At 42.1% G+C, this 21,584-nt stretch overlaps 2 protein-coding genes across 10 annotated transcripts in view; one reads left to right on the top strand and one right to left on the bottom strand.

The window, feature by feature from the left end:
* The window catches only part of ICE1 (interactor of little elongation complex ELL subunit 1), a 34,712-nt gene extending 31,537 nt beyond the window's left edge, over positions 1-3,175 (bottom strand). For 2 of the 5 annotated variants that reach the window (XR_011737647.1, XR_011737648.1), the window contains exons 1-4: positions 2,731-3,175; positions 1,870-1,928; positions 578-612; positions 116-134 (exon numbers count right to left, since the gene is read on the bottom strand). Coding sequence is in view for 2 of the 5 variants with exons in the window: in XM_071804677.1 (XP_071660778.1) it covers positions 116-134; positions 578-612; positions 1,870-1,928; positions 2,731-2,949 (332 nt within the window). In the remaining 3 variants the exon portion in view is untranslated. Of the gene's footprint in view, positions 1-115; positions 135-577; positions 613-1,869; positions 1,929-2,453; positions 2,706-2,730 lie in introns of those variants that run through there. The other 3 variants (XM_071804677.1, XM_071804678.1, XM_065830566.2) reach the window with 2 other exon arrangements.
* Positions 3,176-17,982: 14,807 nt separating this feature from the next.
* NFX1 (nuclear transcription factor, X-box binding 1) overlaps positions 17,983-21,584 on the top strand; it is a 66,663-nt gene continuing 63,061 nt past the window's right edge. For 3 of the 5 annotated variants that reach the window (XR_011737645.1, XR_011737644.1, XM_071804673.1), the window contains exon 1: positions 17,983-18,097. Coding sequence is in view for 3 of the 5 variants with exons in the window: in XM_071804673.1 (XP_071660774.1) it covers positions 18,073-18,097 (25 nt within the window). In the remaining 2 variants the exon portion in view is untranslated. The remainder of the gene's footprint in view (positions 18,098-21,584) is intronic. The other 2 variants (XM_071804671.1, XM_065830715.2) reach the window with 1 other exon arrangement.

Raw genomic sequence — 21,584 nt, 5'->3', positions numbered from 1 at the left:
ATGTTAAAAGCTCAGCCTAGACCCAGGGCTATTGCTGTTACAACATCAGACTCCTAAAACTGTCAAAGACACAGAGAACATAGCATCTTTAGTAAACAATTTAAATCAAACTTACCGTTCAGCAAATTGAAGCTGTAATCTCATGTTAAGGTAGAAATTAAAAACTGTTTATCAAACATCCTTAAGTATATTTCAATCCAATCGCCACTTGCAAAGAAACATCCAATAAAAATTTCCACCCAAAATATGTAGGACTTGCAGAACTAAGTGTTTGAAACATTTCAATATTTTTGAAGTGAATAAGCAGAGTTGCTTCTGTTACATTAAAACACTTGTGTCATTCTCAGCAACGCAGATTTCAAAAAGTCCATATTAAGCTATATATTAGAAAAAGCTGGACCTTAGGTGGACAGTCTTAATTCCAAAGCCCTATTTTCTTTACAAAGGCAATCTAGTCTGATTTTTACTAGAAGCATCATCTCTTAACTTAAATCTTAAACAAAAAGCCTCAAGCCCTCTTATAAGAAATGTTGATATATTAATTCTCTAAGAATACTAGTAGAAAAGTAAAGGATATCAGTGCATTTCTGTTGATACTCTGTCAGCAAACGACTGCAAGAAAAAAATTAATTAGTTTCTCACCTGATTTTGACAATCATGTCTTAGGATACCTTTTCTTTTGCTTTATAGATAAATACAGAAAGTGTTAGACTGGTTTGCATTTTCTGATAGTAGTCTATATAACCTTTTTTTTTCATTAAGCCATTCAAACCCCAAATCAGGCTGTTTTAAAATAGGAAAAACAAACAAACAAAACCACAACTGGCAATTACATGAATTTGTAGCCATTAACTATTTGCAGCTTAAAAAATTACATAAATAATCACAAAAATAATATCCTAGTTCCCAAACTTAAAATTATGTTTTCCTAGAGAAAGAAAAATACCATGGCAGTTACTTCAGTTCAGAGAGGGCTGCATTACTCTCTCTTGCAACAGTTAACAGTAATCAAGTAAGGCAAAAAAGGAGGACTGAGCTACAAGTAGTTAAAGGAGAAGTAATTCCCACAATAAATGTATGCACTGGCAAAGAGCAGAGGGACACAAAATCTGGAGGTAGGAAAAGGACACTGAGTAAAGGAGCTTTGAAGAAAAGTGCCCCAGTTAAGAAAGTGAAGGCTCTCATAGGTACTTTTTGGAAATGAGAACACAGGACTGAAATTCAGATACACTAAAGCCAGACTGACAGATATTGGGGAAAGGGAACATGAGTAATAAACCATTACAATTATGAGACATAGCAAGGATATTAAGCCATAGAATGAAGCTATACATATCTCAATACATTATTGCAAACAATCATAAGTTGATTGTTATTGAGAAGAAGCGGAAGCAATCGCAGAAGAGAAGGCAAAGTATCAGAAGCATTTTAGAATCTGACTGATGTTCAGCCTCATTTTCCATATTCTTATATTTGATCCCAATAGCATTTCACACTTCAATGCTTGGACTAAATTCTGTTGAAAAGCCTCGTATACACCTGTACTCGACTTTTAGTTCTCATACTATATTCTTTACAACACATAAAATCTTAAAAAAGCTACGTCTGCTAATATTTGTAATAATATATAAGCTATTATAGCTACACAACATAGCCCTGTTTTACTAACACTACACACAGATGTTTTAGGACATAAATTAAAGAAGTCTTACAGTCTAGAGTTAGGACCTGCTTGTGAAGAAATTACTTTCATTTTAAGGAGGACTTAGTTCCACAAAATGTATTTGCTGCATTGCTTAAAGAATTTGGGAGCAATAAAAAAGAAATCAAAATAAACAAACAAAAAACCACTAATGCAATTGTACTTACTCTCCATCAATCATTTTTTGCTTCAGTGTAATTAATGCCGCTACGTATTCATTTATATTCTGTAGGGAAGAGTCTCAAGTTGGTAAAGATGTTTCATCCCCAAAACCAGTACTATACACTGTAAATAGCCCCTAAACTGATTGTCAGTATTGTAAAGAATACAATAACCTGTCTTCTTTTTTCAGCTCTCTTAGTGAACAAGTTACTAATTCACAAAAGATACATTCATAAAAATACATATAGAGAATGCAGGCTCTGTAAGAAAGTATGCATACTTAGATGGTTTATTAGAAAAGCTCTTCAAACTTAGCCTTTACAGTAGATTTCAGTCTATAAAAGCCCCATAACTTTTAATTTCAAAATCAAATTAAGCATTGGCAGAATATTACCAATAAACAGCACCTAGCTTATTTAAACCTACAGATTTCCCAGATTCTCATTCTAAGCATGTCAGAAGACCTCCTCCACCCTCTGAGCTCTCAGCAGGGTCTTCCTGGTCATTTAAAGGTGAAATAGATATTGCCCAAAACGTTATACTAAAAAACAGCTTAACCGCGCTGCACTCAAGCAGCTCCAAAGGATACGTCCAGAATCCACTGGCGGATCCCGCTGGGCACGCCCAGACACAGCAGCTACTCTTTGGCGTTCCGCCCGACTAAAGCTCGCCACTGTTGCTCCTTCCACAGAGCCCGTTTGCCCCACTCGCCATCCGAACTCCCGCTGCACTGGGAGCGGTGACTGCAGACCCAGCGCTTCCCACCCGCCGGCGGTTCGGCCCGCCGCCCCACCGCCGCAACCTTCAGCAAAAACCCCGCCCCAGGCAAGCGCTCCAGCGCCACAGGGAGGGCGGTCCCTTGCTACCTGCTGGAGAAGACCGCAGTTCGTGCAGGCGGCGGCCGCAGTCCCGGCCGGCGGCGGCGTCTCTCCCGGCATCATCGTGCCGCCGTACCGGCACCGCCACACGCTGCCCTCTGCCCAGCCCAACCGCAGCGCCGGGTCGCGGCCAAAATGCGTCACAGGCTGGCGCCACCGCCTCAATAAGGACCTCGCTGGCCTTCGCGTTCTCGAGGGTGACCCCATCGCTGCCTCACTAGTGGCAACGGAAAAGACTGCAGAAAGTGCTCTCTGCAGAGGCCGACCGGTGAACACCGTCTTGGCCCACTGAAAGGAACGACTGCTCCCTCATCTGCCACGCCCTTCAACGAGTGCTACTTCCTTTTTTTTTTTTCTTTTTTTTTTAAATGCACGGGCACTTCTGTGAGCGCTGCTGCGGCCCTGGCGCAGGCACCGGCTCGGGTAGCTTATGTCGCCAGGCGCGCGAGGCTGGGCGGGGCTGCTACTGGGGCGGTGCCCGCCCTCTGCCCCGCCCTCTCTGCCCCGCCCTCTCTGCCCCGCCCTCTCTGCCCCGCCCTCTCTGCCCCGCCCTCTCTGCCCCGCCCTCTCTGCCCCGCCCTCTCTGCCCCCTCATCCGAAGGCGCGGCGCGCCCAGCCCAGTCGAGCCGCCCTAGCTCTCTCACGTCGCCGGCTGCTGCGACCTAGAGCTGCTGTCGAGACTTGGCTATCCTTAGGTCTTGCTGTTTCCTGACGTGCATAGAACCCGATCTTAAGAGGGGAGTGTAGCAGCTCAGCTCACTCAGACAGCATCTCGTGGGAACGTGCTGTTCATGGCAAGAGATCAAGCTTTTCATTTCAACCAAGAATTCTTAAAGAGACTTTTAAGGACAATATTTAGCATCACTTATAATCACGGCTGCCGCATCTGCCGCTTACATAATATCTTACCTAGAGAGTGAGCTAGAAGACTTCATGCCTTGCAGGCCAATGCTTTCAATTGCTTAGAGAAACAGAAGTTAGGGTAGTAACTGCTGACTCTCTTCTTCCACACAGTGTTACAGCTGAGATACGGACTCAGTGCATTATTTCCATAGCAATCTTTTAATATCTAGTTCACAGGATAGATGGCTGCACACAGTGTGAATTACTTTGTGGGTTTTTATCCTATTCAGCTCATGCAGTTGGACTTTATTTACTGAATGCTCTTTGCAATGGTGCTGCTGCTTACACAACTTCTAGTCTACCTGAAACTTTTTCTGGCTCACAGTTTATCCAGATGCTTCAAATTGCTTTTTCACTCATCTTCCTAATTGTTTGTAATGTTCCTCAGGGGAGTCACTATGCATCTCTAGATTTACGGAGACAACTTATGCCTTCTTTCTTCCTTGTTAGTGACAATAGTGCAGCAGCATGGTTAACTGGACCTTGGCTTACATGTTGAAACTTGTAACTCCTGTGTGATCAAAGAGAATATTTCAGGCTTACTCAATCTTTCTACTTTGAGAGCTTTACAACATTATAATAAAATACTCATTAGAGTTTAAGTGACAGTATCACTGGAATGGATCACTTCCTCTAGGGTGAGTGAATTTCCTGTGTGAAGAGCCCTTCCTAGGCAATGGAGCTGAGCACTGCTCATTTTAGATGTGAAAGGTTGGGGCTGTGATTAGGTCAGGTAACAAAGCACTTAATTAGGTGAGATAGTTAATGGCATGTTTCTACTGAAAGAAACCATGCTGTATCAGAGAGAAGTGTTTTCAGAGATATCAGAGATAAGATGTTTTCAGAAAAGTTCAGTGTTTCTTGTGATTATTTGTGCTTAAATGACAATATTATCCTCAAAATTCTGTTTAACATTGAATATGCCCAAATTTTCTATTTGTTTACACTTCTATAAAAACTTTTAAGTTTCAGTGTTTCAGACTGAATACATGCAGAACTAGGCTAGTAAACACATGAAAATTCAGTATTGCCATTTTCCCTGATGAAGTTCAACAAGGGCTAGTGTAGGGTCCTGCACCTGGGGAAGAATAACCCCAGGCACCAATACAGCTTAGGGGCGGACCTGCTGGAAAGCAGCGCTGCAGAGAAGAACCTGGGAGTTCTGGTCGACAACAGGTTGAGTGAGTCAACAATGTACCCTTATGGCCAAGAAGGCCAATGGTATCCTGGGGTGCATTAAGGAGAGTGTGACCAGCAGGTTGAGAGAGGTTCTCCTCCCCCTCTATTCTGCCCTGGTGAGGCCGCATCTGAAGTACTGTGCCCAGTTCTGGGCTCCTCAGTTTAAGAAGGACAAGGTATTACTGGAGGGCATCCAGCAGCAGGCTACAAAGATAATTACGGATCTGGAGCATCTTTCTTATAAGGAAAGACTGAGAGAGCTGGGTCTGTTCATCCTGGAGAAGAGACGGCTGAGAGGGGATCCTATTAATGCTTATAAATATCTCAAGGGTGGATGTCAAGAGGATGGGACCAGACTCCTTTCAGTGCTTCCCAACAATAGGATAAGGGGCAACAGGCACAGACTGAAGCATAGGAGGTTCCTTATGAATATGAGGAGAAACTTCTTTACTTTGAGGGTGACGGACCACTGGAACAGGCTGCCCAGAGAGGTTGTGAAGTCTCCTTCTCTGGAGACATTCAAAACCCACCTGGACACATTCCTGTGTGATCTGCTCTAGGTGTACCTGCTTTAGTAGGTGGATTGGTCTAGATGATCTCCAGAAGTCCCTTCCAACCCTAACCATTCTGTAATTCTGTGATTTTTTTTACGGTGAAGTTTCCGTTCATTAACAAGAAGAAAATATTTTAAAACTGTTTTAACACACCCTACAAAAACTAGTTATTAAAAGCATTTCCTTCAAAAAATATTTTTAAATTTAAAACAAAGAGTATGAAATAATAACGTAAACTATATGCTTTTTTTTTAAATTGCACTTAACTTGTTTAGACGAAGAAGATGGTGGGGTTTGGAGTTCCAATGTTCTACTTCATTGTATCTCAAGTGATGAGCACATCAGAGTTCAGAGAAGATGCATGAGGATGGGAGGGCACTAGGAAGAGCAGATAGGATCTAAAAGGGAAGGGTTATTAATCTGGAATTTAAAAAACCCTGTGAGTTCAATAGTAGACTTACACAGTGCTAAAAATGTGTGTGCCATGAGGTCTGAGTCAAGAGTGTTTGGTCTCTTTTGTTGATGATAAAATAGGAAGTTGACCACTGTTGATAGCTGTGAATCTCCTCATTGCTGAATGGAGCCATTTAAAAAGAATTAAATGATGCCTGCAGGGTTATTGTGTTTATTTAACAGAACTGAAATAGCTAGCAGCACATAAACATGATTTCTTTACTGTTGCTCATAGAGACAACATAAACTGACTTTCCTGCTTCTCATGAATGAAAAACAAAAAGAATCAGGCACTGATGTTCCCAAAGAAGTTCTGCACAGACAACACTCTGAAGAACTCTGAGTATGAAATTCTGTTTCACTAAAAAAATGCATTAAGTGCTGAAATAGATGAAAAAATGATACATGAATAACCAATGTTCTTCAAGAGTTCCTTCTACTCAGTACAAAATGTTCAGACTTGAATGAGAGGATGTTCTTAAATCTCTATTTTAGAATAAGCCCAAGGTTCATACTCTTATTAGAAATGCATCCTTTGTAATAGGGGTCTAAGATTTCTGTAAATTCCCTCTATAGCCTTCAGTCACAAGCTGCTAAAACTCATGAGATTTTCAGTTTAATTGAGATTGTGTTTAGGAAAAGTAGTTACTTAAAGATCTACTCCTTGCAGACAGTACAAGGAAATAAATATTTTTGTAGGCTGAGGAGTTGTAACTCTTACATAAAAGCTTTTTCCTGGCTAAAATTAGTGACATTCATAAAGAAAAAAAAAAATACATTCTTATTGTATTTTTAATGCTAAGATAATTTATTCCAAGTCCCCAGGAAAAAATATCAGCACACCCAAAAAGTTGTATAGACTCACAGCATCTGGACTGTGCAGTGACATTTTGTCTCTGTTCACATGCTATGTAGAGACAATATTCTTACCTGCCTTCCTTCCAAAGAAGTCTTTCAAAAGTGTAAGAATGAATGGGTTTGGGAACAACGTCAGGAAGTAGCAAGGGCCAGTTGCTCCCCAGGGTACAGAAGCCAGGGGGTTGAGTCCATTGACAAGACTGGTAGGGCTGGGTCATCACCAGCCGCACAAGCAGGGCAGATCCAGGGCTGGCAGCCAGGTTCAGCCAAGAGTCCAGATCACAGTGACGAGGCAGATCTGAGGTCAAGCTGGGAAAACAAACGTGCAGGCCAGGGTCCAGATCAATGAAGTCCATGGCCAGGCACAGGCATGGCATCCAGCTCATTCAGTCCCACTGAATGATTCCATGGTGAAGAGAATGTGGGAATCATAGAATCATAGAGCAGTCTAGGTTGGAAGGCATATTCAAAGGTCATCTAGCCCAACCCCCCTGCAATGGGCAGGGACATCTTCAACTAGATCAGGTTGCTCAGAGCTCCATCCAGTCTGGTCTTGAATGTTTCCACAGATGGGTAATGATTGATTCATCTGTCTTAAGGACATTTCACCTATTTTGGTACCAAGTCCAGTCTGGGGTATCAAACAGTGATCATCTTGACCTGTTCCTTTTCCAGAATGGGGAACAATGTTTTCGTGTCATCTACATCTGTCATTTTTCCATCTCTAAACACACAAGTAAAATAACACTAAGTCGTAACTGCTTCATCAGAACTTTTGTCTGGACAGTGTAAAGCTATATTTGGTATTTTCACTTTTAGTTAATTGATTCATAATCCAATAATTCTATTGTTTATTGTTCACCTCCAGGTAACTTTACCTTCAGAGAGGTTGAGCAGCGATAGTTTTGTTGCCAGGCAACTTCTCTTTAAAAGTCTTGTCTGATTTCCGTGTCTCAGCTGACTTTGAAAACATATTAATGTAATTATGCTCACATTTATCATACAGTAAATCCCAGATGAGGTCCATGAAAGTATCATTCATATAACTGAGAGTACAATTTGTTTATTTAACCAAATATGCATACAACTGTCAATTATTTTAAAAATTTTCTTTTAAAATCTATCTGAAAATTTTAATCATAGATGAAACCAAATATTACTTGATTGACCTTGAGTAAGGTCAACTATTCAAAATGTGAATAGTTTTCCCTTCTTGCAGATGGTGTGGTTTGACATTCCAGAACTTCAACCAGGATAACTGTGTTACAGTCAGCAATGAACTATTCTCATTGTCAGTTTTGTCATTTTCAGCATATGGCATTTGCATGCAATCTTTTCCAAGTTATTAGCATGGAGAAGTAAAAACTGTATTGTCCTTCTGCCTCCAAATTATCAGCAACATGAGATGCTTACGTACATTTTAATCACTCAGCCAACACATGGATCATCAATACCCCCTTTTTTTTTTCGTATTCTGTTCAAGGCAAAAAAATCTTGGGAATTTAAATCCTTACAATCTCTGCACCCCCTGTTCGTACACACTTCATGCACCTTTTGGTCTGATGGTAATCCATGGTCTGGGGGTTTTATTGTTCTTTGTTCGTTTTCTGTCTCTCAACTCCAGGCAGAGGGTGTGCTGTTCCTACCTGATCTTCCCACCTCCAATGGCCTTCAAGGCCCGCCCATAACTAAGCAACCAGGTAAAGATAAGTTCACTACAAGATAAGTTCTTCTCCTGCTAACTAATACTAAACAAAGTAATTAAAACAAAGTAATATATTTTAAATAGTAGACTATGATTAAAAAATTTAGGTTAATTAAACTTGTTCTGCAGCAATTCCCATTACTAGTTCAGAACAGCCATGCCTGTTGCAATCTGTCAACAAGCAGTGGGAAAGCTACAGCTGAGCACAATGATCAGACCTGATCAACAAGATGGTTGGGGAAAATATTCTTGAGTAGCAATAAGTATTAAATTTTTTTTGGAGCACTGGCTGATGACATCCATGCTCATGCTTCATGCTTCAGTGACATATTACTGCTTCCAGGTCATCATGCACTACTGGATTTTATTACTGAACTCTTGATAAGGTGATGAAGACCATGTCATTCATCCATATGGGTGGTAGTTTATGATGCCACCATATATTCATAATTTATATAGAAATTAGAAATATGGGAGCTGGAAGCATCTGTTTTATCATTGAGTCAAGCATCTTGCAGTCACATGTAATCCTTTATAGCAATTATCAGCTATTTAGATTTTTTATTCTGCCTATATTTATTGTGAGCTGGTCCAGAATGTCACTCCCTGATTGTTAGAAGTCCATTTTTAATTTCCAGTTAATATGTAATCATAGCCAATTTATATCTTTTTTTTTTGTCTTCTGTTACTTTAAATTATTCTCACTTCCAATGGTGTACCCTGTGCTGTGTTTACAAAGAACTGTGGTGATGAGGAACAACACACACAGATGCAGACAGAAACACACAGACACAGAGTTCTTGTTAGCAGTGAGAGCAGAGCCAGGCTGAACTGGCTTTTATTAACAGTTCTCAATTTATAGGTTTACAGATATGGGCCTGGACCAAGAGGTTAGACAGGATGTTTTTTCACTAATTGTTATTCCAAACACACTGCACTCACGTTGTGTCTGTTTTCAGTCATGTTTCCGTGTGTATCTTGTGGGCGGCGTTCGGCCCACTCATTCACACACCCAGGCCCAACATTCACAAATCATACATATGGGGGCAGTTTTCCAGCCTGAGATATCATTCTCACTGGCCTGGGCTATCACTCCTTACACTCATAAAAAACATACTTCTATATAATCTGTCCAAGGCTCTTTAGCTGAAACCGCACATCCTGCCGCTTCCACAAAGAACAAAACCAAACTCTATCTTGGCTTCTCTTGACCCTGTTCTGATTTGTTTTGGCCTCTGATAAGCTAAGCAATCTGAACGGGTTTTGCTTTATCGCTTAGGAGAACTCTCATATTCTCTGAATTGTGGATCATATATCTTAAACATAGGTGACCAGGGATGTACACAAATTAAATTCCAGATGAGTTTTAATTTTGCTTTGCATAATGCCATCTTAGTTTCTTTAACTTTGCAGATAGCGCATCTCCTTTTGCAACTGAATATCCTACTTGCTGTTTTCTTCTTGATTTTCTAAACATTTTAGCTGGGTTGTAACCGTTTGCATGGCCTGGATATTGAGCCATTACTTCTCACTGAGATGCTATCACTTTGTTCCATATAATACCCCAAGTAGATCTGTATACTGTTGCTGTTCCCGTGAACAATGCTTAGTGTCCTCAGAAAATTCTATTATCATAGACTTACTCTGATGTGAAATCCATTAATACAAATAAGAAATATTATTGGACTGATATATATTGGACTGATCATTAAGGATTTATATAAGTGAAATTACTTCACCTGATATCCCTCTCATCTAGTTTTGTTTGGGGTTGGTTTGTTTGTTTGTTTCCCTTTAAACTTACACCCCTACAGTTCTTGTACCAATATGAATTTTCACTAGTGTCACCAATATTTTGCCTACAATAAACTCTTTAAAAGGCTTTACTGGCATCCAAATGTTTTATCTGATGTTGAACAATAATATCAAGTGAGTAATATTACTTTATGGACATGTGCCACTGCCACCTATCTCAGTTGTGGTGATATGCAGAAGTACTTCCTATGCAGAATTTTTATGCAGTCTTTCAGTGGAACCTCCAGTTTCAACTGCTTTTGCTGATTTCAGATTCTTGTGTTGTTACCATATTGACAATCTAATGTACAAGGCTCCTGAACTGCTTCGTATATCCAGGTTGGAAATACAGGCAGATACGATCCCACTCTTCTCACTAAAGAGACTCCAGGATGGAAGTGCAGTCTTCCCTTTTTCTTACTTCCTATCCCCAGTACCCTGGGATGTAATAATGGTTAGGAAACAACACATTAAAGACAGACTTGAAACAGCTATTTTATTTCGACATTAGCAGGCAGGGATATTATAATTTTATTATTATAAATAATATTACAGCACCATAAAAAAATAGCTTGCAAGGGACCTTTGAAGGTCTATAGTCCAACCTCCTCAAAGTGGCTTTAACTACAGGTTAGATCAGGTTGCTCAAGGCCCTGTCCAGGTGATGTTTTTAAAAATCTCCAAGGATGTAGATACTACTATCTCTCTGGTCAATGTGCTGAACTTTTCTGAGAGTGTTTTCCTCTCCAGTCAGAATTTCTGTTGTTTCAGTTTGAGTTTGCTGCTTCTTGTTTAGCTGTGCATGTCAGAGAAGAGCTTGGCACAGTTTTGTCTATAAAACCCTGTCCCGTCCCAACAGATGGGATGAGGGATGAGTTAACTCTGAACGTGACACGTGCCCTCACTCAACAGATGAGATCAGGTGTGAGTTAACTCACAGTATTGACCACAAGTGAGTTGTCTTGCCCGTCAGGGGTAGCTGTTGGTTCGTGGTTTCTTCTGGTAGTTGGTTGTCCGACAGATGGTTCATCTCTATCATCCCAATTAGGCCATGAGGCCTTTCACAGCAACACTGTTAATTGTCCTTATCTTCCAAGGTGTCTGCCTTCATGGCCATAAAACTTTAGGAAAGATAAGATGAGGTGTCATCTATCTCTTCCTCCCAAAGTAACAAAAAACAGACGTTTAAGGCATAACAAGGCCTTTGTTCTACTAAGGATGGGGGGAGTCCTTCAAGGTTGTCACAACCCCCTTTCACAGCTGAAGATAGCAATCAGATCTTTCATTTAGCCGTCTATTGGCTGGGCAGACTCAGTTACCTCAGCCTCTCCCTGTATATATCGAGGCCCCTGGTGGTGAATTCCTCCAACTTGTCAAGGTCAATCTAAGTGTCAGGCCTGCCTTTGGGCATGCCATGCTCCCTGCAATTTTGAGTCATATGCAAACTTTCTCAGGGTCCTTCCATCCCCTTTTCTGGGTCATTTGTGAAGATGTTAAACAGCATCAGCCTCAGTGTTGACCCTTAAGAAATGCTATTTAACTAGACTGCCAGCTAGATGATCGCTGGCAGTTAGTCATAGTGGAGTACTTTAACTTTTGTCCATCTGATGTATCCAAACTTCTTCCTGTTTTTCTTCTCTTTCTTTCTCTCCCTCACTCTATACAGATGCGTACACACACACATTCTGCAGAGTTGTGAGTTTCTGTTACATAAATTTACAGTAAAGGAATAAAGGAATAAAGGAATTTGAGACATAATATGCTATGTTTTTTATCTTCTGATTTCCTCAATTTTCAGGGTTTCTTTCCTCCAGTGTGAAACAAATTCAGACACACCAGTTCAATGGTACACTCAACATTGCAGCTTCTGTTGGGTTAGCACTACATAGTATTCAGAGTCCTGAAACTAAATATATAGGAGGGTTTTTTTTCAGGTAATTGTGCTACAGGACACAAAAGCTTCTGTTTCCTATAGTCTCATGGACATTGTGTAGGAATCTGGGTGAGTCAAGTCCTACTTCAAAGTGAAGATGATGTGTCATATTCTTACCTCCCTTCTCAGGCTTTCTTTTTTTACCCTATTTTCTGAGTACTCTGTGCAGCACTTTCTGCACTACCTCTTTTTTAGATTTATGCAGCGATTAGATTAGAAACAATGCATACCAGGACACAGACAGAAATTCACGCAGAGGCAGAGATCTTGTTCAGGAAGAAGCGCAGAGCCTGGCCAAGCCGAGAGCTGACCTAGGCCTAGGCTTAGGCTGCCTTCTTTATTCATCATTGACAATTTATAGGATTTACAGGTACGGGCCTGGACTAAGATGTTTCCAAAAGGTATTTTTCCACTAATTGTTATTAAAAACACACTGAACTCATGTGATGTTTGTCTCACTTGTTTTTCCACTCATTCACAGGCCAGGCCCAAGGACATTCACACATCCCATGCACTTGGGGGCAGTTATCTGGCCTGAGATACCATTCTCACGAGTCTGGGCTATTTTTTACAATTATGAGAAACGTACTTCAAAGTAATCTGTCCAAGGCCCATGTCTTCAACCATCCAAATGGTCATGTTAGTATTGATCTTCCTTTATCATCCAGGTGGCTGGAACCACACATCTTGCTTTCCCACATTTTACTTTCCAACAGATTTATTTTTTTATTTTTCTCTCTGTTTTGTCAAATGTTGGAAAGCAGCTCTTGCTACATGCTGCTCATCAATTCAGAGGCACAGTTTCTTCTGATTATGAAAATAACTCTGAGAGGTGATCTGGTTCTTTGTTCTGTTACCATGACATCAAAGATGTTTTCTATATCATTCCTGAAGTATTGTTCTTAGTGTCTCTTATCGGTATTGGGGGAACATCCAGGTGGTAAATTATCTGGCATTGTCCTCCTGTATACTCAAAGAAGGGGATATTTTCTCATGAGCTAGTGGGGCTCATTGACAAAGCTTTTAAACTAGACATGATGGGGGAGGGGGACGACACCAGCCTCTCCTGTGACAACCTGTAGGACAAGATGCCAATGTTAGAGGGACAGAGTGCTAGCAAGGGCCCTTAGCCAGTGGCCCTGAGATATGCTGAGATCCTGAGGTAATAAAAGCCAACAGGGAAACACCAGTGAAATGCTTCAGAGGGCATTAAGGGGTATTCCTCTAAGAAGGTGACATGGCCAAACAGTCCAGCTGAAGTGCTTCTATACCAATGCACACAGCATGGGCAACAGACAGGAGGGGATGGAAGGTGCTGTGCTCCTAGAAAGCTATGACTTAGTGGCCATTACTGAAACTTGGTGGGACAGATCCCATGACTGGAGTGCAGCGATCAATGGCTACAGGCTGTTCAGAAGGGACAGGCAAGGAAGAAAGGGTAGAGGGTTTGCCCTCTACATCAATAAATGGATAGAGTCTGAAAGCTTGTGGGTGAGAAACAGAGACCTGCTGGGCACAGAGAAGACATTTTCATACAACTACCTGTTATAACTGTTACAGCAGCTCAGGGCTCTTCATTTCAAATGTGAAGACAAGACAGTTTCTTCCCATATGCACTGTTTTACATTGACATTCCTAAATCCCCCCTGCCATTTTTTGCCCATACATTCAGTATTCTAAGACTACTTGTAGTCCTCAGCCTGCCATTGCCTATATTTTCCTAAATAACATTGTACCATGAGCAGCCTCCAAAATTGCCAATTTCAGGTCCTTGAAAAATATGTTGCACAGACCAGGTTCCAGAACACATCATTGTGGGACTCTATCAGTGATCTCTTTTTACTGTGAAAATGGACTATTGACTCCTACTGTCTTATTTTCTGTCTTTCATCCAGTTGTTTACCTCTGCAATTATTTATAACTTATAACTTTTAAGAACTTTTGATGAATGACCTCTCCAAATACCTTCCAGAAGTCCATGGTCAGGATTCTAGGGTCTTTCTGTCTTAGCGACAAGCTTGGTGACTCATAAACATTTCAGTAGGATTGTAATGCAGTTCTTCCCTTTACAAAAGCCATTTTGACTAATCCTTATTACAGCATCTTTATGCATATGCTCACTAATTCTAATCCATTTTACAGTTTCCATTAACTTGCCTGTTACAGACATCAGGTCTGTACTTTTCTAGATTTCTTATGGCATCCTTTTTAAAAAAATGATGTTATAACTGACACATTCCTCTCTCTTGCTACCAAAGCAGTTTTATACTAAAGATTGAAGAGGACAGTTGGTAGTTCACCCTTTAATTATTTTAGGATTGCTCATTATATACCATCTGGTCCTTGTGATTTGTTACTATTAATTTTGCCTATATGTTCCATAACCTGTATGTTCCATACTGACTCTTTCAAGACAGAACACCTGGTGAGTGTCCATATAAACAAGAAGAGCTGGTTTGAGAATCTCATCCAGGTCTGCAGTAGTGAACACAGATGTAAGGAGTTAATTTAGATTTTCTGTTACTTTCTCTGTATGTTCCTTTAAATTTATTTTAATTTTCTTGGTGCTGCAGACTGTCTGGCAGGTTTCCAGAATCTGAAGTGTTTGAAAAGTGATTTATTATTAGATTTTCTGCCTTATGCAAGTTGTTCTTGAAACCTTATTGGCCTATCTCATGGTGTGTTTTATTTTTCATCTGTCACAAATTTGGATTCTTTTCAATTTTAGACCCAAATTTAGCTCTTGGAAGGATGCTTCTGAAAAGCTGTCCCCAGCAACAGGCTCCCATGTCCCTGCTGCTTAATGATAGCAGGTTCCTTTTCCTCCTCATATGCATTTGCCCTAAGCATCCATGTATTCTTAAAGTCTCCATGTAACCCTCAAAGACATAATTATTTTAGCTGTTCCTCCATTTTTTAACAAGCTTCTTCATTTTTAGGTTGTTTCCTTTTTTTTTCATTTTAACAATGAAAGCACATATTGATGGATTTTTTTTTTTTTTGCTCATCTATACAGGCTTTATGTAAGGAAGGACAAAAGAGTCAGAACATCACTGTGTGCTGCAACAGACTGTGCCCACAGCACCTTGTAACTCTTCCCTTGCCTTCTGGAGGGGTACAACATACTGTATTAAACTACTGGTCCTGGCTACAGGGATTGTAACTCCAATGGCATTTGGAAACACCTAAGAGCAGCTTATGTAAAAATCAGGAACTCTGGGAAATCCTTTGCACAAAAGGAGTATGCGTGTATGCAGGAGACTCATGCTGAACATCTGAAATCGCAGTTGATTTGCTATAGTCCATTTCATCTTCCTCACCAGAATCTGAGCATCATGGCAACCTTGCGCTGTTCATGTCAAGGCATCTCCTGACCCGCACTGACCCTACTATGGGCTGACTCGTCCTTAAAAATGACTGCGCCATGATGCCAGCTCAGGAATGAATATGTTTCTGTTAGTGCATTTATCTCCCGTGGCATGTTGGCACTGGCAGTTATGGGTAGGTATTCCCTGCCTTCTGCTTCCTTACCTCACCTCCCCTCTTCCTTGAAGGCAAGGCTGTTTATCAACATCCCTGCTGTATATGGGAGAGATCTGTGACTGTAAGGGTCCTGAGGTCCCTCCCACCACCCTGGGGGTTTGTCTGGATGGGCTCAGCACCAACTTTTGTAAGTAGCTGACAGGCCTGGAGAAAGGTCAGTGGGTTCCTGTCCCTCATTTTTTCCCACACTGCTTTGAAATTCATGCTCTCATCTTTAGTGTCTGCCTGACCTACATCACAGGTATGCTTGTGCCTAGCCGACCCTTACCTAATTCTGGCTTGAGCTGCCCTTTCACTACTGGCTTGCTTGGCTGCCTGGCCTGTTGCCTCAAATGTTGGCAAACCTGTTCTGCTTTTCTTACTCAGGTGTCGCGGAATTTCTGAGTCTCACCTCTCATCTCTACTTATGGAGCAGCCTGTCCCTGCTGCTTCCTGACAGACATACTGGTCAGATGGAAAAAAGCAGCCACTGAGAAAAGAAGTGAATGATGAATGGCAAAAGGATGTGGATATAAATATTGAAGCATGACAAAGTAGAAACAAAAAATATATTTTAAGGGAAGGTCTATGATACAGTGGGGAGATTGTTGCCCCTATCCCTACACTGAAAATAAGAAGTTATAAAAAAAAAAAAAAAAAGATAAAAAACTGTTTTGGCCAAACTAAAGAAGATAATAAAATCATATGCCTGTACAGAAACACTGGCCAACTCAGTTAAGCTATCAGGTGGCATTGACCCAATGCAAATTTAAGATGAAAAAGGGAAAAAAAAAAAAAAAAGAGAACTATTCAGATAAAAAAGGAAAATGGAGAATGAATGAAAAGCTGTATAGACCTAGCTATTGGCACTGGTGCAGCAGCATATACAGGTGCAAATTTCTATAGTGCTTTCCATACCACAACTGTTTTTTTTGGTGACAGCAAAAAAGAGAGTGGATACTAAAGTGGTTGTGCTGTGGTATTCATGTAAGGCAGTGTCGGAAATTTGTAGTACTTCTATGTGAATGCTATGGTCACAGCTCTACAGTAGTGACCAAGAAGTCTATGGGAAGCAGTGGACTATAGTAAGTTTTCTTGACAGCAGCAGGAGAACCATGCATCACCTCTGGAAGGATCCCACTGTCACATACCTTTCTTTGCAATCTCAGATGATCACAATGTTTACATGCAACGAAGAACTTCAAACTCACTCAAAATCCATGGCTACACATGTAGCATCTTCTTAAGGATGTTGCCATAGTGGTTTGCAAGCTGTAGCAGGAGTCTGGGGTGCATTTCAACAGCTAATGTTTCTGCAATAAGCCTACTGGTTCTTTAAGGGTTTTGGAGCCCACTAGGAGGAGAACTATGCAGCAAATGGAACTTTGATCTGAGAATTTTACCATGAGGGTGTGGAGGGCAGAATGGAGAGACTGTGTGCAGCAGTGCTCCTTAGGTGCCATTCAGAGCTGCAGTTGCTATGGAACTGTGAACTTACTCTGCAGTGTCTGAAAAGATCAGCAGCTCTGTAAAGACTCTGGAGCCCCATTGCAGCAGTAAAAGCGTAGAACCGTTCTGTAGATGTACCGTAACCATGGCACTGCAAACCTCTGCAGGGAGGTGTGAATCATACAATGCTTAAAACACTGGTGCCCAAACCTGCAGTATGACAAAGTGTGCAGTTCTATGGAGTGTTTATAGCTGTAGCATGATAAGGTTTGTCTGCAGCACCAACTGTACTACAGGAATCCTTTTGTGGGGTTTGAGACAGAAGCTTAAATTCCAGCACTCATTTGAGATGACAAGTGTGTGGATCTGCCACCTCCCTTGAGCAGTGCATGCAGAATGCAATAGATAGCCTGATGACACTTCTCCGCTTTCTACCCAATGCTTAGAGAAAGCACCTCTTTTAAACACCTAGACAGAGCCATGAGCTGTCCCGAACCGACCCTCCTGCTCTTGGCTCACTTTGCCGGGCTCTGAAAATGATGCTATGGTTCGATTCTGTGAAACACAGCCAGTGCAGTGGGCCCGTTTCAGGGACAGGCTGCAGCAGGCAAGCCTATTGCTAAGCAAACGGCCAATTTACTGCCAGCGCAGACATTTCTGCCTCGCCCTGAGATTTCCTTTCCACCTTCTTCGCGGCGCTAGACAAGGACCCCAGCCGCCTGCTCACTCCGGCGCCGCGAGAGGCAGCACCGCCCCCCCGCAGCTTCCGCTGCGCACTGGGCCGCCTGCCCACGCTCCCGCCCACCCCGGCCCCGGCCCCGGCCCCGCCCCTCGTGCTCGCCCACGCTCCCCCGCTAGCGCTCGGATCTCCAGCACGGCTGCGCGCGCAGAGCTGCCCTCAGCCGGAGGGAGTGGGTACGGGCTGTACGCGTGCGCGGCGGCCAGGAAGCCGGACTGCGGCGCGTGGGGCCGGCGTTGGCATGGCGGAGGCGCGGCCCGGCGCAGGTAGGTGCGGCTGCTGTCCTCGAGACGGCTGTGGGGACGGGGCAGGTGGGGCGAGCTGTGCGTGGAGGGGAGGAGCAGTCACCTCTCCGCAGCGTGGTTGTCGGGCAGAGGGCCGCGGCCGGGCGCTGGCTTGTGGAGGGACGCGGGCTGCGGCACCACCTGTTGCCGCCGCCCCGCCCGCCTCAACTTCGCGGCTCCTGCGGTGCTCAAAATGGCTGGGCATGCCTTTGCCGCAGGGCGCAGTAGAGAAACTTTGCCTGAGGAGGAACATACGAGCTTCTAGATGTTACAAACGAACAGGAACGCCAGAAAAAAATACAGAGGCGGCTGGTTTCTGGAAAACTTACTGCCCTCTACCCACCCGTGCCCGTGAAACACGATGCCGCCTGCACAGGGCAGTCTGACCAGTCCCAGCCCCACCGACTGCTGTAAAATTGCGGCGTCTCCTGGGGTCTCTCACGGGTCTAGGAGCAGAGGTCTGGGGTTTGCAGGAGGTGACTGCCTAGAGCAGGTGCCACCTGCCCAGAGTGAGCTAGGCAGGGGCTCACAGGTGGAGAGCAGCTTAGACACCTGACCTGGAGTGGGACTGAGTGACTAGAGAGCAAGAAAAGATTTTTTTATTATTTATTTGTTTATTTTTCTCTGCTGGCTTTTATGATGCAGACTCAGATTAACTTCCGTTTTACTGGGTATGGCTGCTGAGAGGGGACTAGCCTTTCAAGATCCATATTCCAGCCTCACATTTAATTTTGTATCATGGGCACTTAACAATAGAAGAACGCTTATGTAATTGTATCTTAGGCATGTAACTAGAAATAACATTGTTACTCAGAGTCATTAATGATATTTAGTGTTTTCATCATGTTGCTTTATTTTCTTGCAGTCTGGGTAGACTTCCTAGGTAATTAATGTCACTTTGGGGTCACTTGATGAGGTAACTTATTTCATTGTTTATAGAGTCATCAGATTTCCACCAGGAAGAATCCTGGACTTTTAGGGCTGAGGTGAAGAAGATGATATGAATCTCCACTTTTGCAGCACCCTGATGTTAATTCAGATTAAGGATGAAAAGGGGTCCACAGCTGCCTGAAACATGGTTCAGTGGGCAGAGACTGATAGTTTCAGTAGAGGTGCTGGTGCAGGCAAATGTCTGCTTGTCTGTTTATCCTCCATGCTATCAGGCTGCAAGTCACCTCTGATCCTGAAACCTTTAGTACAGGATATATGTATTGGAGTAAAGGGTCTTAAATAGGTATACTGAGCTAAAATTATCTTTAGTGAAAAGCAATAGATTAGTCTGGCGGGTACGCCTTTTCTACATTTGCTTTATGATACTTAAGCTAACACAAATATTTACACATGCTGGTTCTGGAGTTCATTCCTTGTTCTGGTAATATGTACTACATTATCAAGAATCGTAGGTAAATTTCAAATTGTGCTTGTGTGGTGTTAGGAAAGGAACTGGCTTTTGCCCTGCAAATTCATGGACAGAGCGAATATAGGATTTTTTGAGAACTTAAAGATATTTCTCCTCTCAGAGTAGACCACAGGAAGCAGTTGAGGTCAAAGAATGACACTTTTGGGTCATGGCAGATGTGCAGCTGATCCATGATATTTTGCCAAGAATGAATGAGTGTAAGAGACAAAGGGAAAGAAGACAAGAAGCAAGGCAACTGTAGAATGATTATTCATGTAGATACACCTTTCTAGTTTCCAGCCCTCTTTACTTAGAAAGGACAGATCGTATTTGTATTTAATAGCCATGAATGGATTTTTTTTCCGTAAGTTCCCATAATTGCTGTTGAATGTAGTTTTGGAGTTTTTTGCCTTCACAATGACAGCTGGGTCATTATACATGGTACAATGCATCATTAAACTGGAGATACCAGGGAGCTGGTATAAAGCATTGAGTAGCACACTGTAATGGTGAAAAGGAAAGTGAAATCTTACAATACATTTATTCTTCAGATGTGAAATTCATTCTGTAGTAAATACTTCTCTTGGTATGGTCAGACTACTTATGGTGAAGTTGTATTTCTTTCTCATCTTGAAGTAGGCTAGCTAAAACTTCATTTTATTTTCTAAATGTGGAAGCACTGATTTTGAACAATAGCATAAAAAGACAAAACATAGCACCATGCACCAGTATGCACAGGGGACTAAGTAGTGGGAAAGCAGGTCTGCAGACAGGAACCTTGGGGTCCTTGACCGTAAGTCAGCAATGCACTCTCTCTGTGAGGATGACCAACAGTATCCTAGACTACATTAGGAGGAGCATTGCCAGTTTGTCAAAGGAGGTGCATCTTCCCTCTGCTCAGCACTGGTGAGACCACCCCTGGAGCATTGTGTCCAGTTCTGGGCTCCCCTGTACTGGGAAGACATGGACATACTAGAGAGAGTCCAGCAAAGTACCGTGAACATGATTAAAGTATTGGAGCATCCCTCATATGAGGAGAGGCTGAGAGAGCTGGAACTGTTTGGTCTGGAGAAGTCTCAGAGTGATCTTAGTGTTGTGTACAAATACCTGATGGGAGGACGCAAAGAATACAGAGCCAGATTCTTCTCAGTGGTATTTGGTGAAAGGACAAGAGGCAACAGGTACAATTTAAAACATATGAAATTCCATCTGAACATGAGAAAAAGCGTTTTTACTGTGAGGATGGTCATACACTGGAACAGGTTGCTCAGAGAGGTCATGGCCTTTCTGTCCTTGGAGTTATTGAAAACCTGACTGGACAGTCAAGGCAACTTGCTCTAGCTGACTCTCTTTGAGCAGAGTATTTGGACTGGGTGATCTCAAGAGGTCCTTTTCAACCTCAGACATTCTGTGATTCTGTGGTAATGATGGTTTTGCATAATAATCTTTCTCTAACAATTTCTGGCAAGAATTGTGGGAAGGGAGCGTATATTTTTTTATATGAGCTACTACAGTTGGAATAAACAGTAAGTTTTGAGCAGGCAGATTGTTTTTCGTGAAAATGGGTTGCACTGCTTGAGTCTTAAAGCCTGAAACAGTGTAATTCCTGTTTAGGAAGAAATCCAACCGTTTGTAAATATGTGTTGTCTCTGAAAATGATAGGATGCTGTAGTTGAGTACATAAAATGATCAGAGAAGACAGGAAAGATCAAGCTTGGTGTTCTGTGAAAAAGAGGTTTGAAGCTCCCAATGCTATGGGGAAACCCTGAGATGGATTTTTTTCTTTTTTTGGTGGTACAGTGTATACAGTGTAATATAGGTACCATAAGACCTGCGGGGAGTGTCTTCCCTGTAACTTGTGTTTTGTGTTCAGCTGACCCAGACATTTATTGTCTATATATATATGCAGTGCTGATACAAATAGATTGTGTACTCATTCAATACTGTCATTTGTCTTAAGGTGAAATAATAGGTTATTTTAATTGCTTTAAAACTGAAGACATCTGTCCTGAAATTACCTTTCTCTTCTGGGAACCAGGCGATAAACAGCATATGTAATCATAGAATATC

Source organism: Patagioenas fasciata, chromosome 2 (assembly GCF_037038585.1).
Source record: "Patagioenas fasciata isolate bPatFas1 chromosome 2, bPatFas1.hap1, whole genome shotgun sequence".
In the NCBI taxonomy this organism is placed as follows: domain Eukaryota; kingdom Metazoa; phylum Chordata; class Aves; order Columbiformes; family Columbidae; genus Patagioenas; species Patagioenas fasciata.
The sequence above is the reverse complement of the archived record's forward strand: the minus strand, read 5'-3'. Positions and strand labels throughout refer to the sequence as shown.